This window comes from Acomys russatus, chromosome 7 (assembly GCF_903995435.1).
Source record: "Acomys russatus chromosome 7, mAcoRus1.1, whole genome shotgun sequence".
Taxonomy (NCBI): Eukaryota; Metazoa; Chordata; class Mammalia; order Rodentia; family Muridae; genus Acomys; species Acomys russatus.
The window spans coordinates 22,805,124-22,818,643 of record NC_067143.1 but is presented as its reverse complement, the minus strand read 5'-3'; the positions used below and the strand labels follow the sequence as shown (position 1 = coordinate 22,818,643).

Below are 13,520 nucleotides of genomic sequence, written 5' to 3'. Positions count from 1 at the left end.
TGTTTGTTTGTTTGTTTGTTTTTTGAGACAAGGTTTCTCTGTGTAGCCTTGGCTGTCCTGGACTAACTTTGTAGGCCAGGCTGGCCTCGAACTCACAGCGATCTGCCTGCCCCTGCCTCCCAGTGCTGGGATTAAAGGCATGCGCCACCATGCCTGGCTCCATCTAATTATTTTTGTACTGAATAAATGGAAATAGGTAAGTATGTCACTTGCTCAACTTTTTCAGTGTAGTCCAGGCTGGCTTTGAACTTGTGCTTTCTTCTTGCTCTAGACTCTCAAGTGCAGAGATTCAGGCATTAAGCTGCCACGAGCAGCAATCTGCCTGCATTTTAAGGATTTATGTAGTGTCCTAGAAGTCATTAGAAATGTAAGCAAGGGTGCAGTGAAAGCACACTGCTCCGTGGATGAAAAGAAGTAAATATGAAACTGCCTGGTGGCTGTCCTCAGGTGGTAGAGAGAAAATAGCCAGAGGCATTTGGGGGAGTCCAAGGCTACCATGCTACCTGTTAGGACAGAGAGGGAGTAGCCATAAAGGTAGGGAAAGCCTCACCAGTTACAGAGAGCAGGTAGCTTCAGAGCAGAGGAAGCTATAAGCTGGCCTGGAACATGTGGGGTGTGCATTCGTGTGCGTGCATGCACGTGTGTATGTGTGCATACATCTGCATTCACGGTGAGCAATGTTCTGCCTGCGTATATGCCTGTATGCCAGAAGAGAGCATCAGATTTCACTATAGATAGTTATGAGCCACTATGTGTTTGGCAGGGAAAACAAATCCGAAACTCATCAAGACCCAGGACTGCCACATTTGTCCTAGTTTCTGAAGGAGAAGACTAAGGGCAGTCTCTACCAGAGAACGTCAGATCTGTTGTGGCTTATAAAATACATGAAATACTTGTCCAAGTTATAAACATTTAAAAACCTTCACATTTAAAGAGAGTTTGAAGGCAACATTTTATGCCAGCTATACATGTTAAAGCCTACTTTTGCATTGCTTATGAAGACACCTTGTTGATGTAAATGTTAACAGAATATTTTCCATGTCCTGAAAGGTGGGATTAGAAAGTAGAGAGTGACACTAGAGAGCATCAGTAGGGGTCAGTCATAGCCTGTTCAACGGATGCTGCTTCCTAGGCTGAGCATTATTCAGGAGAGAGGTATTTCCTTATTTTGTATCTCAAAAGGCAGTATTCTCATTAACTACAGTCTTCTCAAGGTTAGTGTACCTGCTTTTAAATATAAGTACAATATGCTTAACTTGTGATCAACCTCATACTGATGGCCTTCAGTAGCAGAAGTGTTGTGTCAGTGCTTTGTATAAAGCTGTAACTCAAAAAGCAAAACAAAACAAGGAGCAAACCAGCTTATCATGGAATGCCCTCTGACAGAGTCAAATAGGCAGAGGGTCGTGCAGCCTTGTCACAAACAATATTGGTACTCCAGCAGATGAAACTAGATGAGGGCCTGACAGGTTTCTTCCCTGCCCTGGTCTTTGCTTTAGTGGGAGCATTGCCAATTAAGCCTCTGCCCTACAGCTCTCTAGTTTTGCTAGGTATGCCCATAAATGGAAGTGTGTGTTGTTACTAGAAAAGATACCAATACAAAAAGTCCGTTCCAGGATTTGGCTAGATCCACTTGTGACATCTGAGGACGAAGGTTTTGAATGTTTACTAGTATCCAAATGTAAGGATTCACCGTTTGTACCACTTAAATGTAAGTGGCCCCGTTAACCGTGAGAGCTCAGAACTTCATTCAGTTCACCATATCCATGTTCAGTGATGCGACTGAGGAGCCAAGGGTGTGGCAATAGGAATATAGCAGCTGCAGTGTATCTGTATGCCTACATGGAACTGTAATGCCATTTTCTTACCTAAAATAAACCAGTGGATTTCTGTTGTGTTTAGGGGTTTAAAAATAAAGCTATTCCTTACAATAAAATATAAGCCCACATATTGGTTAACTTCTCTTATCATTGTGGCCTATCTTTCCCACCTGACAAGCTAGGCCTTACTTCCCATGGCTCTATAATCTTCCCCAGATGACACAACTACTCAGGGACCAAATGTTTAAACATGAGTCTGTGGCTGTGGTCGACATTCAAACCTTCACAGTCCTAGCCACTTTGTGCAAAACCACTATCTTTTTCCTTGATTTTTACTTAAGGTAATTTTAAAATGTATATATGTTTGGGTGTATGTGCACATGTAACTACAGGTGTCCAAGGAGTGTAGAAGAGGGCATCAGATCTCTTGGAGCTGGAGTTACGGGTGGTTGTGTGCTGCCAGACATAGGTGCAAGTGCAAACTATGTTTTATGTTAGTTACTTTCAGTTGCTGTGATAAAACAGTTGCTGAAGCAGCAACTGATGCATTCTGAACTGCAAGAAGGAATCAGAGAGCCAACTAGGAATGGTGTGTGGCTTTGAAACCCCAGAGCTTTGCCTCTGTGACATCCTCCAGCGAGGCCGCACCTCCTAACCCTACCCAAACAGTGGCCCCAACTGGAAGGACATCTTGTTTAATCCAGCATGCATGCTTCGCGCTGGCCACCCCTGTTCCCCAAGCTCAGTTGTTTTTATAACAGGAGTTGTAAGGCTTGATTCAGGCAACAGCTTTCCAAGCGCCCCTTCCCCTTCCCTGTGCCCAGAAGGTGAACCAGAGCTGCCCTGCTGTCCACCTCCTGCCGCTCTCTCCTATGTGTCTTTCAGAATCCATGCCTGGCACTTTTTTAGTTTGTTTTCTAAAGGCCATTCCTGGGCCTGTCTGTGAAACTTAGCTTATCTTTTGGTGTTTGGAGGAAGTAGGATGAAAAAACATATTTGTGTCCTCCGTAACTTTTCATAGAGTACATCTTCCTCTAGTTGTAAATCTCAACCATGTTTGTGATTATATATAGTTATTTGCACAAACACCCCCCACCACACACACACCCTCACACAGGTGCACCCTCCTTTCAATCTGTGAGTAGAATTGTGGAAGTTTTCTCTTGAAAAAGCACTCCTCCCCCTACCCACACTCCCGTGGCACATTTCCTCTCTCTGCCATACCTTCTAGATGCTACCCTCAGGCCTAAAAATGTTGGACCATGGTCCTTGTCTTTCATTCTCAACCTTCTTGGGTCTCAGTGCCTGGAAACCCTGGAGATCCACCTCTCTTTAACAGCAGGACCCAGGCTGGGGTGGGGTGGGGGGCTGGGAGCTAGGAGTGTGGCTGGGGGTGAGGGCTCTGTTGCTGTGAGGCCACCATAACACAGCAGCATCAACAGCAAGCAATGCATTTGCTCACATTTTGGAAGCAAGCACCCAAAACTAGGGTGTGGTCATCAGGGTGGGGTGCCCCTTTTCTGACTATAGAGTTTTTTGAGTGCCTTATCCCTGTGCGGGCTGTTGGTAGTCTTCAGAGTTCCTTGTCCACAGCTGCCTCTCTAGCCCCCGATCCTCTTCCTACTGTCTGTCTCCTGAGAGGTGTCTTTCTTTGATGACCATGGAGCTGGAGGAGGGTTCTGGTTTCTTTAAGGCAGTGGTTGGAGGTTGAATAACCTAAGATTATGGGAAAACATGTTTACATTATGATTCATAACAGGAACAAAATTGTAGCTATGAAGTAGCAAAGAAAATAATTTATGGTAGGGGGTCACCACAACATATGGAACTGTATTAAAGGGTTGCAGCAGTAAGGGGTGCTGATTTCAACTGTTTGAATATACCAAATGTCTTGTGATTGGTGTCAATATAAATCCCAAAATGTATTATTTTTACATTCTCAAAATTTTTATTCCAAGAAGATAGTCTGTTGTACTTAGGGTAACTAAAAATGTTAATACTTTTTTTTTCAAAGATAAAATTTAATTCTCAGTTTTTAATTTTCAGCCAGACAACCTTGCTCAGAAGCTTCCAAACCTTGTGGAACTGTGAGTCTGTTTATTCATTATTTTAAAAATAATAATGGAAACTTTAAGTTATTTGAGATAGCAGGACATATGATTTTAATACATTCATTCATTATTTTTGGGTGTGGTTGTCATGTTGCTGCTATGGGTAGACTGGAGGCTTTGCTAACCCCTGTGGTGTGTTAGGGCCTTTTGATGTGTTGAGATAGCTCAGAAGATGATGATGATGCTCTGAGTTCAACATGTTTCCATTCTTTGGGGAAGTCAGTGCTGCTGGGAGACTCCTTACTGTTGTTATCCCTATGTCAGACTGAAGCTAAGCTCCTTGATGGCATGGAGTATTCCAATGAAAAGCCCTCCCCACTTCCTTCACGTCTTAGTAGTTTCAGTGTTTTTAAAGATTGCCTCCATAATACTACATTTAGCTTTTTGGTTTCTGATTTTTTGCTGTGGGTCTTCTGTGTGCTTCCCCACTAAGCTGCACCTTAAGACCCATGCTTTTGTTAATTGTTTTAAGTGTGTGTGTGTGTGTGTGTGTGTGTGTGTGTGTGTGTGTGTGTGTCTTTTGGGTTCTGCTGGCTGACTGGCCAGCAGGCTCTCAAGAGCTTTCTGTCCTTGCCTTCTAATGCTAGGGTTGCAGACCCACAGCTCTCTGTGAATTTTATGTGGGTTCTGGGTATTCATACTCTGGTCCCTAGCCTCATTGCACCTGGTGCATGCGTGCACGCATGCGCACACACCGTGTTTCTCTGTGTAGTCCTAGCTGTCTTGGAACGTACTCTGTAGATGAGGCTGGTCTCTAATTCAGAGATCTACCTGCTTCTGCCTCCCAGGTGCTGGAATTAAAGGCCTGGGTCACCAGCCACCACTGCCTGGCCACTTTGGTTTTTTTAATATGTGCTAGTTTGAATAAGAATGACTGCCATAGGTTCATATACTTGAACGCTTAGTTACCAGGGAGTGGCACTATTTGAGAAGGATTGGAAGGATTATGAGCTGAGGCCTTACTGGAGGAAGTGTGTCATGGTTTCTTCTTCACAGCAATAGAACAGCGACAGAATGATTCATGTATTTGTGTTTAATTTACCACTGTGAAAGATAAAAATTTAGATAGCATATATTTTTCTATACTAATTTTATTGTACAGAAAAAGCTGTGTCTAATTTTATTTCAGAAATATTTCTATTGGTGTTCCTTGCTCTATGTGTTAATTTGTCTGAGTGTTGGGGAAATGAAGGAAAAGCTAAGCTCTCACATCCATCCTTACATTGAGTCTCTGTCATTGTCATTTGTCCCATCCTTTTATTTATGAAAAACTCTTCAAACTAACAGAAAAGATAAAAACATAGTACAGTGAACACCCACAGACTGTCACCAAAATGTAGCCACACTCGGTACTGTGTCACTTCACTTTCCTCTCTCTCCTCCTGCCTGGGTAGTATGTGCTGAGTGGCAGCTGCCACCTCACCCCAGGAAGCATAGCCAGGCCAGTGCTGTCTGCCTGATTTGCCTCTTGTTGAGTAGGCGTTAAGTTCAGTTAGAGAACTGTTGATTACCACCAAGGTGGCAGGATTTTTATGTACAAGATGATGATATTCACAATAAAAATAGCTTTACATCCTCTCTTTTCTATGCTGTTTTTTTGTTCATTTTTTGTCTTTTCATCTTTCATTAATTCACATTTCTTAAGTTCCCCAGCTTAATCAATGTAGAATGGTGAAAAGAAGAGATGACAGCATGGAGGATTCACCGTGTCCCTTTGTCCAGCCTTTCCCTGTTAAGTGTGCTAGCTCTAGGCTAGCACCGGAAAGTTCTCTTCCACGCCTAGCCTGCAGGGTTGTTATTATTATTATTTTTTTATTCCAAAGGGTTTCTCTCTCTTTTTCCCCATTTTGTCTTTTATTCTACTAATGTTGTACATTATACTGATTAATACATGTACATTGAACCAATATTATAATTCTGAGATAACTTCTATTTGATCATAGACTATATTTTTATATGTTGTTGGGTTTGGTGAGGTAGTAGAATTTTGCAGCTGTCTTTAAAAGGAGTATTTCTCTGGAGTCTTATGATTTTTATCTTGTTTTGTCTGTATTTTGTGTCCTAGTATTATTGGCTTCAGAATGAGTTGGCAAGAGTTTTCTTGGCCTTTTGTTTCCTTCACCTTTCCCTTTTTTTTTTCATAAAAACTACTTGCTAAGTGTGGTAGTGGTCGCTGCTGATCTCGAGCTGACCGGTAGTCAGCCTCTAGACAGTGTACAGACTTGAGTGTAGGCTGTGGTGATCAGCTCACAATTAGACAGGCTTACTGTAATTGCTTAGTCTGACCAATCCCCTAGCCTGTGAGTCTCCATGTGGCTGCTGAGACATGCCTTAGCCTCTCCATTGTCAGCCATGTGACTTCACTAGCCTTCACTTCTTGCCTATATAGGGCTTTTGCTCAGCAGATGTGAGAGCCCAAGGCCTCCTCAGATCTTACGCTGCTCGGTTTGTACAGCTCTGGACCTGTGTATGTCCCACGAGTGCCAGGTGGTCTGCTGGGTTACCAAAGCCCTTATAAACACTCCCCACCAGCTTTTCCTTCAAGTTTTCTGGCCTGTGTATTATTTGTTATAGATGTTTTCTACTGCCTCAGGAAGCGGTGAAATTAAACAGTTTCCTAGAATTTGTTTCAGTTTACCACTAGGGATAGATAGGGTTGTGTTTTGGTTTTGTTTTGTTTTGTATATGTGTGTACTTAACCTTGCTAATAAGATCTTTTTATCTATCGTATTAGTGTATGTATATATATATATGTATATATGTGCAATTATATGTGTGTGCATATATACATGAAAGAGAGAACTTTGTGAGGGGGGGAAGAGCACTTTGCTAGCGAAGTCTTCCAGGCAATTCTGAGACCAAGAGAACAGTAATTCTTTGGGGATGCAGCTTGGGAAGCCTTCTCACCTAGTTCCCCCCAGGCTACTTACTGCTTTTCAGTTTGGTTGTGAACTCTTGGCTTTCTTTAATTCTGCAGATCTGGACTGTGAGATGGGACAAACACACGTGAGAACACTGCAGAGCTCACAGCCCAGGGTCTGACACCCCACAGCATTTTTCTTATATGCATCTTCCTCTGTCATTGTAGGCCTTGGGCTAGTTTCCATATTTTTATGTATAAGCCTCTGAAAAAAAATTTGCAGGGGGCGTTGTTTCAAGACAGGGTTTCTTTGTGTAGCTCTGGCTGTCCTGGACTCGTTTTGTAGGCCAGGCTGGCTTTGAACTCACAGAGATCCACCTGCCTCTGCATCCCCAAGTGCTAGGATTTTAGGCATCTCTGAATTTTTTTTTTTTTTAACAGTATTCTGTAAAAAGAACCTCTGAAGAGAGGTTCTTACTTATCACGTTTTCCTCAGAATTGTCCATTTTTGTAAGAAACTGCTGAACAATTTTCTGGATTAGCTGTGCTGTTTTACACTTCCCTGGTGTATTAGAACTCTCTTCCCACAACAGGAACTCACAAAGCCTAGCTTGGCCTCGGACTTGCTCTGTAGGCAAGGGTACGTCCTCACCCTCCTGTAACACTCTCCCTGCCAAGTGCTGAGATGACAGGCGCGTGTCACCACACCCATCTTGTTAGCTACTGTTCATGCTGCTATGACAAGATGCCTGACAGGAACAACGTAGGACCGTGGTTCTCAACCTTCCTTCTACTGCAGCCCTTTAATACAGCTCCTCATGTTGTGGGGATCCCTCCCAAACCATAACATTATTTTTGTTGTTACTTCATAACTGTAATTTTGTTACTGTTAACAAATCATAATGTGCATATTTTTGGAGATTTGTCAAATATTGGTTTGTAGTGCAAATACTTCGACATTTTGCCAAAGGGATTTGAGCCACAGATGGAGAACTGCTGACTTAGGGGATGAGGTACTTACTTTGGTTCACATTTAGAGAGGGAATGTCAGTGAGTGACTGGAAGGTGTGGCAGGGTCACTCAGTGCTGTAGCTGGCAGAGGCAACTCTAACATGTACAGGGAGGAGGCAGAGAAAGGGAAATGTAGACCATTACTCAGACTACTGCTTGTTTTGCCGAGGGCCCGGCCCATGAGTGGTGCCACACCTTCAGAGCATACCTTTCCTCTCAGTTAATTCTCATGAGAATGCCCTCACAGGCACACCTAGAGGCATGTTAGGTGATTCTTGGCTGAAACTGACAATGAAGATTAGCCACCACACCGAGCAATACTCCCCTCCTTAGTGGTGTCACTGTTTCTCTTTCCAGCCATTCTGATGTGACTGTATCACAGTGTGGCTTCACTTGTGCATCCCTAATGGCTGCTGATCTTGAATACCTTTTCATGTACCTATTTGTCATCTGTGTCTTGTTTGTTTTTATGCTAAGATTTTAATGGTTCCTGATATATTCCATAAACAGTCTTCTTGTCTGGTATGTTACAAGTACTTTCTTGTAAAACACCTCTCGTCTCTTTATTCTTCTCTTCTTTTGCAGAGTGAAAGTTGTCCGCTTCCGTGAAATCTAGTGCATCCGTTTTTACTTTTATAGATTATGCTTGGATCTCAAATGTAGAAGCCTGAGACTCAGTGGTGCTTTTCCCCTTTTTCCTTCCTGAAAGTCATGCTTTGTTGTCAGGGCCCTCCTGCCTCTTCTGGCGATGTCCTAGGAGTCGAGTTCTGAGTCGTTGGTGTCTGCCTGTCACACTTGGAGCTGTTCATGCCCCTCTGCTGCTCTTGCAGTTCATCAGTTATTTATTAGGTGTTTTGTTGTTGTTGTTGTTGTTTTGTTTTTCTCCTCTGAGGCGTTTTCTTTGAAAATTAAATGTCTTTCTTTTTGTGGAGGTGGCACTAGAGTGGTACCCAGGACTCTGTGCCCTACGTAATCACTCTGCCTTCCATAAAGCTGCCCCAGACAGCCCCAGGAGCCTCCAGCTTTTTACTCCACTTTGCAGGAATTTGATCTTGGTTCTCTTGTGGTTTTCTTTTTCCTCCTCTCTGAGTGTTCTGAGCTTCTGGGGTTTCTTTTCTTCTCCTTGGATAATCATTGACGTTGTTGCATCAGATGCTTTTTTGTGTCTACTCTGCCGTCGGCCCTATTTGTGGGACCCTTGCATGCTCACTGCACTGTCAGATACATCCCATAATGGGCAAGGCTGTTCTTTGCACGGTCTTTCTCCATTGTGCTCCAGTTGTGAGAAACGGCATTTTTCTGCCCTCGAGGTCAGTTACTAAATTAACTTTATCCAGTGATTTTTATATACTGTATATTTTCATTTTATATAGAGATATCTTTGATCTCTAGACATTTCGTTTTTCTTTATATTTATAGCTTTTACAATGTTTATTATTTTCCTCTAACTACCTGAATGTGATCATTGTAACTATTTAAATGGCCTTATTTGCTAATCATTTGTTTAGTGGATTTATTTGTATTGATAAAAAAAAAAATTTTTTTTTTTTTTGGTGCTGGCGAGATGGCTCAGAGGTTAAGAGCACTGCCTGCTCTCCCAAAGGTCCTGAGTTCAATTCCCAGCAACCACATGGTGGCTCACAACCATCTATAATGTGATCTGGTGCTCTCTTCTGGTGTGTAGGTATGCATGCAAGGAGAACACTATACATAATAATAAACACATATTTTTTTCTGGTTTTGTGTCATTTTCCTCATTGGATGATGAGCTTTATAAATTCCCATAGTCAAGTGTCTGCATTTTGTTTTGTTTTGTTTTGTTTTGCTGTTTGTTGACTTTATGTTTGGCTCTTGTATGGCTTTCTTAGGATAGGAGCAATCTCAGTGGTAGGTCGGCTCTCTCTGCAGAGGCCCAGCCGGTTAGCATCTCTGAATGGCCTGGGTACGAGCAGGTTTGCAAGTGTGCTTGAACTCACACCTCTCAGTCCAGAGACCTTTGTGTACTGTTGAGCTGACAGATTTTCTCCTGTTTTTTGCCCAGAGTTTCTCTTATATATGTGCCTTTTAGAAGTTAGCAAAGAGTCAAGAGCGAGGTGGTGGAGTGGGGGCAGGATAGCTCTTTGTCTCCTGAACTCCTTCCCCTTGGCTGCTAGCTGCCTGAGTCCTAATAGCAGTTTCATAACCTAGGAATTGTCTTCCTATGCCATAGCTTAGAATTTCCCCCAGAAGCCGGCAGTTAGGGGACAATGTGGCTTGCTTTGCTAATGCCATTCTTTTAGGAAACAGTCTTAGTCACCTGTTGTCACTGTCTGAAAGCAGTTGTGTCGTGCATCCCATCTGTTTCCCCCTTGTTTATAGCAGTCAGGTCAGTCTGGTCCTTGTTACTCATTATGTTTGGAAGTGGAAGTCCTGTTCCTTCTATTAAGAAGATAGCTTTTCACCAAAGAATACGTTTCACAGTTACATGGAAGTTGTAAAGATAGCACAGAGTGTTCTGGTATATCCCTCACTCAGTTTCCCCTGTGGTTAACATCATGAGTTCCATGGGACATTTGTCAGCATTAGGAAACTGACAGTTAACATATTGAATAAATGTTTGTTTCAGTTTATTAAAAAAAAAAAAAAAAAAAAAAAAGACAAAATGGCCAAGCCATTGGCCAAAGCGGTACCCTTAAGTGGTATTTTTTCTAGCATGAATTTGATTTCCTGCAGTATTTCAGCAGAACATGAGGAAAGCTGGTTACTTTGGAACATCAAGATTTCAGTTACTCTGAAATTAAAAACAAAAAAACAAAAAAAACCTCATAAAATTGAAAGTCCTGAACCTGTGATCACAAGTGCCCCACAGCTGTCCAGAAGCAGGCATGCTCATTGACCTCTGACCCCATCCCAAGGAGCAGGGCTCTAAGCTCCTCTTATCAGTCCTCTAATCTCTGGAGAGATATCCACATGCATTAAGAGACTGAGGGTGTTGGTAATGCCCCTGTGGTCATGTGACTGTGAAGGTGCAGTAAAGATAGGGTGTTCTGATGTACCTGTCACCCAGTTACCAAGGAGAGGCTTGCTGCCTGTACCAGGTGGATTCTCCTTTGTTTGTACCCTAAAGTTATTTGTAGAATTGGGATTGCATTGTGCTTAGTGGACAATAGATGATCTTTTGGAGACCCTGATAGTTTCAAAGTGTAGTCAGCCTCAGGAACACTGTGGTGCTTTGTAACATCTTTATTATAATATAGACACATTTAGTGTATTAAAATTGTTTTTAAGTTTCAGTCGTAATAGCAGGTACTTTAGTACATATTTTGACTTGGATGTTTTCATAGGTAGAACTCCAAGCAAGTGTTTTATTGAAGCAGTTTTTCATTTTGTTTTGTTTTAAATGATTTATATATTTATTATGTATACAGTGCTTTGCTGGCATGTACACCTTCGCACCAGAAGAGGGCAATAGATGGTTGTGAGCCACCATGTGGTTGCCGGGAATTGAACTCAGGAATTGAACTCAGGTCCTCTGGAAGACCATACAGTGTGCTTAACCTCTGAGCCATCTCTCCAGCCCCCATATTGAAGCAATTTTTAAAGCTCAGCTCTGCTTCTGTTTTTATGTGATGACATCTTGTTTTTCTGTACAACAAATGCATATTTACTTACTTAAGTGTATGTGCCTGAACATTTATTTACAGGCTTCTGGCACAAATAACATTTATCAAGAAAGTTTCCCAAAGTATTGAGTTTAAAATGTATAATCAATTCATATACACAAAGCAAAGAATGAATGTGTTTTAGAAGCACACTTGGTTAAATTGTGTCACGTAGTTATCAGGAGAGGGCTTGCTGCCTAGGCAGACATGGAAGGCAGTGCTAGGGCGTGGACTTCTGCCAGAAGAAAAGGGGCCTTCTCTGTGCTGTCTGTCAGTGGCGCTGTGGGAGCGTGGAAGGCAGGAGAGGAACCACTGTTGGCCAGGTGACGAGGCAGATGTGCTTGTTTCTCCTGCTTGGCTGAGGAGGTTATTGTGTAGTGCTGGGGATTTGATTATGTGATGTGATCTTGACCAGAGGAACTACTGGCTTCTCTTCACAGCTACTTTAAGAGTCACTAGTGAAAAGCCTTTATAGGGATTTCCTGGGGGGAATACGTCTCACAAATGAGTGTGGCTGGGCTTAGCCAATTTCAAAACCCACAGGTTAACCGCCTCTAAAATATAATTAATTCAGCATAGAAATGCTTCACGAAATTATTATTTTGTTTTTATCATTCTGTGCTCATTGACATTTTAACATTCACCAAAGATTTTCAGAATGCAAAAGAAATTTTCTAAGTTATATTTTAAAATACTTTGGGGGATTTATTTTTAACCTACAATAAATAAAATGATTGGTTTGAAAATCAAGTATTCTAAAATCTAGTTTTCTTACCTCAAAATCACTAATAAAACTTATTTTCATATATATTTTTTCTTCTTCTTTTATAATAAAACTGTATGATCTCCTACAGTCCCAGGGTTTGGCTCTGAGTTATCTGGTTTCAGATGGTACCTGGAGTCTCCACCAGAGTGTGCCAAAGATACTTCAGTGGGAACAAGTTGATGGCTTAGACTTGCCTGGACTTGTAGGTCTTTTTAAAGGTCCCTTGCTAAGAAGCATCTGAGTATTTCTACAGATATGTTAATGAGCATTTGATCTCTGTTCTTGGGTTACAGTGAGCATACCAGCCAGAGAGATCTGTAAGAGTTTTTTAGGTTATTTTGTCTATGCATGTTTTCCCTGCAAGTATGTTTTGTGCCCCATGTGCATATCTGGAGCCTGTGAAGTTAAGAAGAGGGTGTTTGGTTGCTATAACTGGAACTTCGGTCGGTTATGAGCCACCAAGTGTGTGCTAGGAGCTAGACCTGGGTCTCCAGTAAGAGCAACAAGTCAAGGGCTCTTTAACGGCTGGCTGAGCCAGTGAGAAACACCTTTATTGCACTGTTACTCTTTAGAAATTAAAATGGATTTTAATAAAACTGATTCTCCTTTTACACAAGAAGTATTGATCTTTTTTATACTGTAGATGTATTTCTGAAAACCTAAATACTTTAAATGTACTAGAGGAAATAGTATTTTTTTAAAGATTTATTTATATACTAGGTATACAGTGTTCTGCATACATGTATGCCTGCACACCAGAAGAAGACACCCGATCTCATTATAGATGGTTGTGAGCCACCGTGTGGTTGCTGGGAACTGAACTCAGGACTTCTGGAAGAGCAGTCAGTGCTCTTAACCTCTGACCCATCTCTCTAGACCCTGGAACTAGTAATTTTTCAATGAGTTTAAAAATACCTCATGATTTTTATAATTACTAATCATTTTTAAATGACTAAATCAGAAGATAGATTTAATATTTGAGATTTAGCATAGCTATTACTCTCAAAGTGTTATTACTTACCTATTATGTCTGTGTGTCTTGGGTTATGTGTGTCCTTAGGGTATGAAAGGAAGTTTCATCTTATATTTGATAAGCTTCCAATCAGAACTTGTATCAGCTGGCTATCTGGCAAAATAACAAATAATAACACTACTTCTCCCCCACCCCTATTTGTCACAGGTACCTTCACTCAAATAACATAGTTGTGGTTCCAGAAGGTAAGCACATTTATCGTTTTTAGCTTGAAAACAGTCTAGTTTATATTTTGCTTTATGAGTAGATGAAATTATCTCTTTAAATCTACTTTGGTA

The 13,520-nt window shown here is 41.6% G+C and overlaps 1 protein-coding gene across 2 annotated transcripts in view; it reads left to right on the top strand.

The window, feature by feature from the left end:
• Lrrc28 (leucine rich repeat containing 28) overlaps positions 1-13,520 on the top strand; it is a 124,158-nt gene that overhangs the window by 11,529 nt on the left and 99,109 nt on the right. For both annotated transcript variants that reach the window (XM_051148705.1, XM_051148704.1), the window contains exons 3-4: positions 3,867-3,907; positions 13,390-13,427. In XM_051148705.1, the coding sequence (XP_051004662.1) occupies positions 3,867-3,907; positions 13,390-13,427 (79 nt within the window). The remainder of the gene's footprint in view (positions 1-3,866; positions 3,908-13,389; positions 13,428-13,520) is intronic.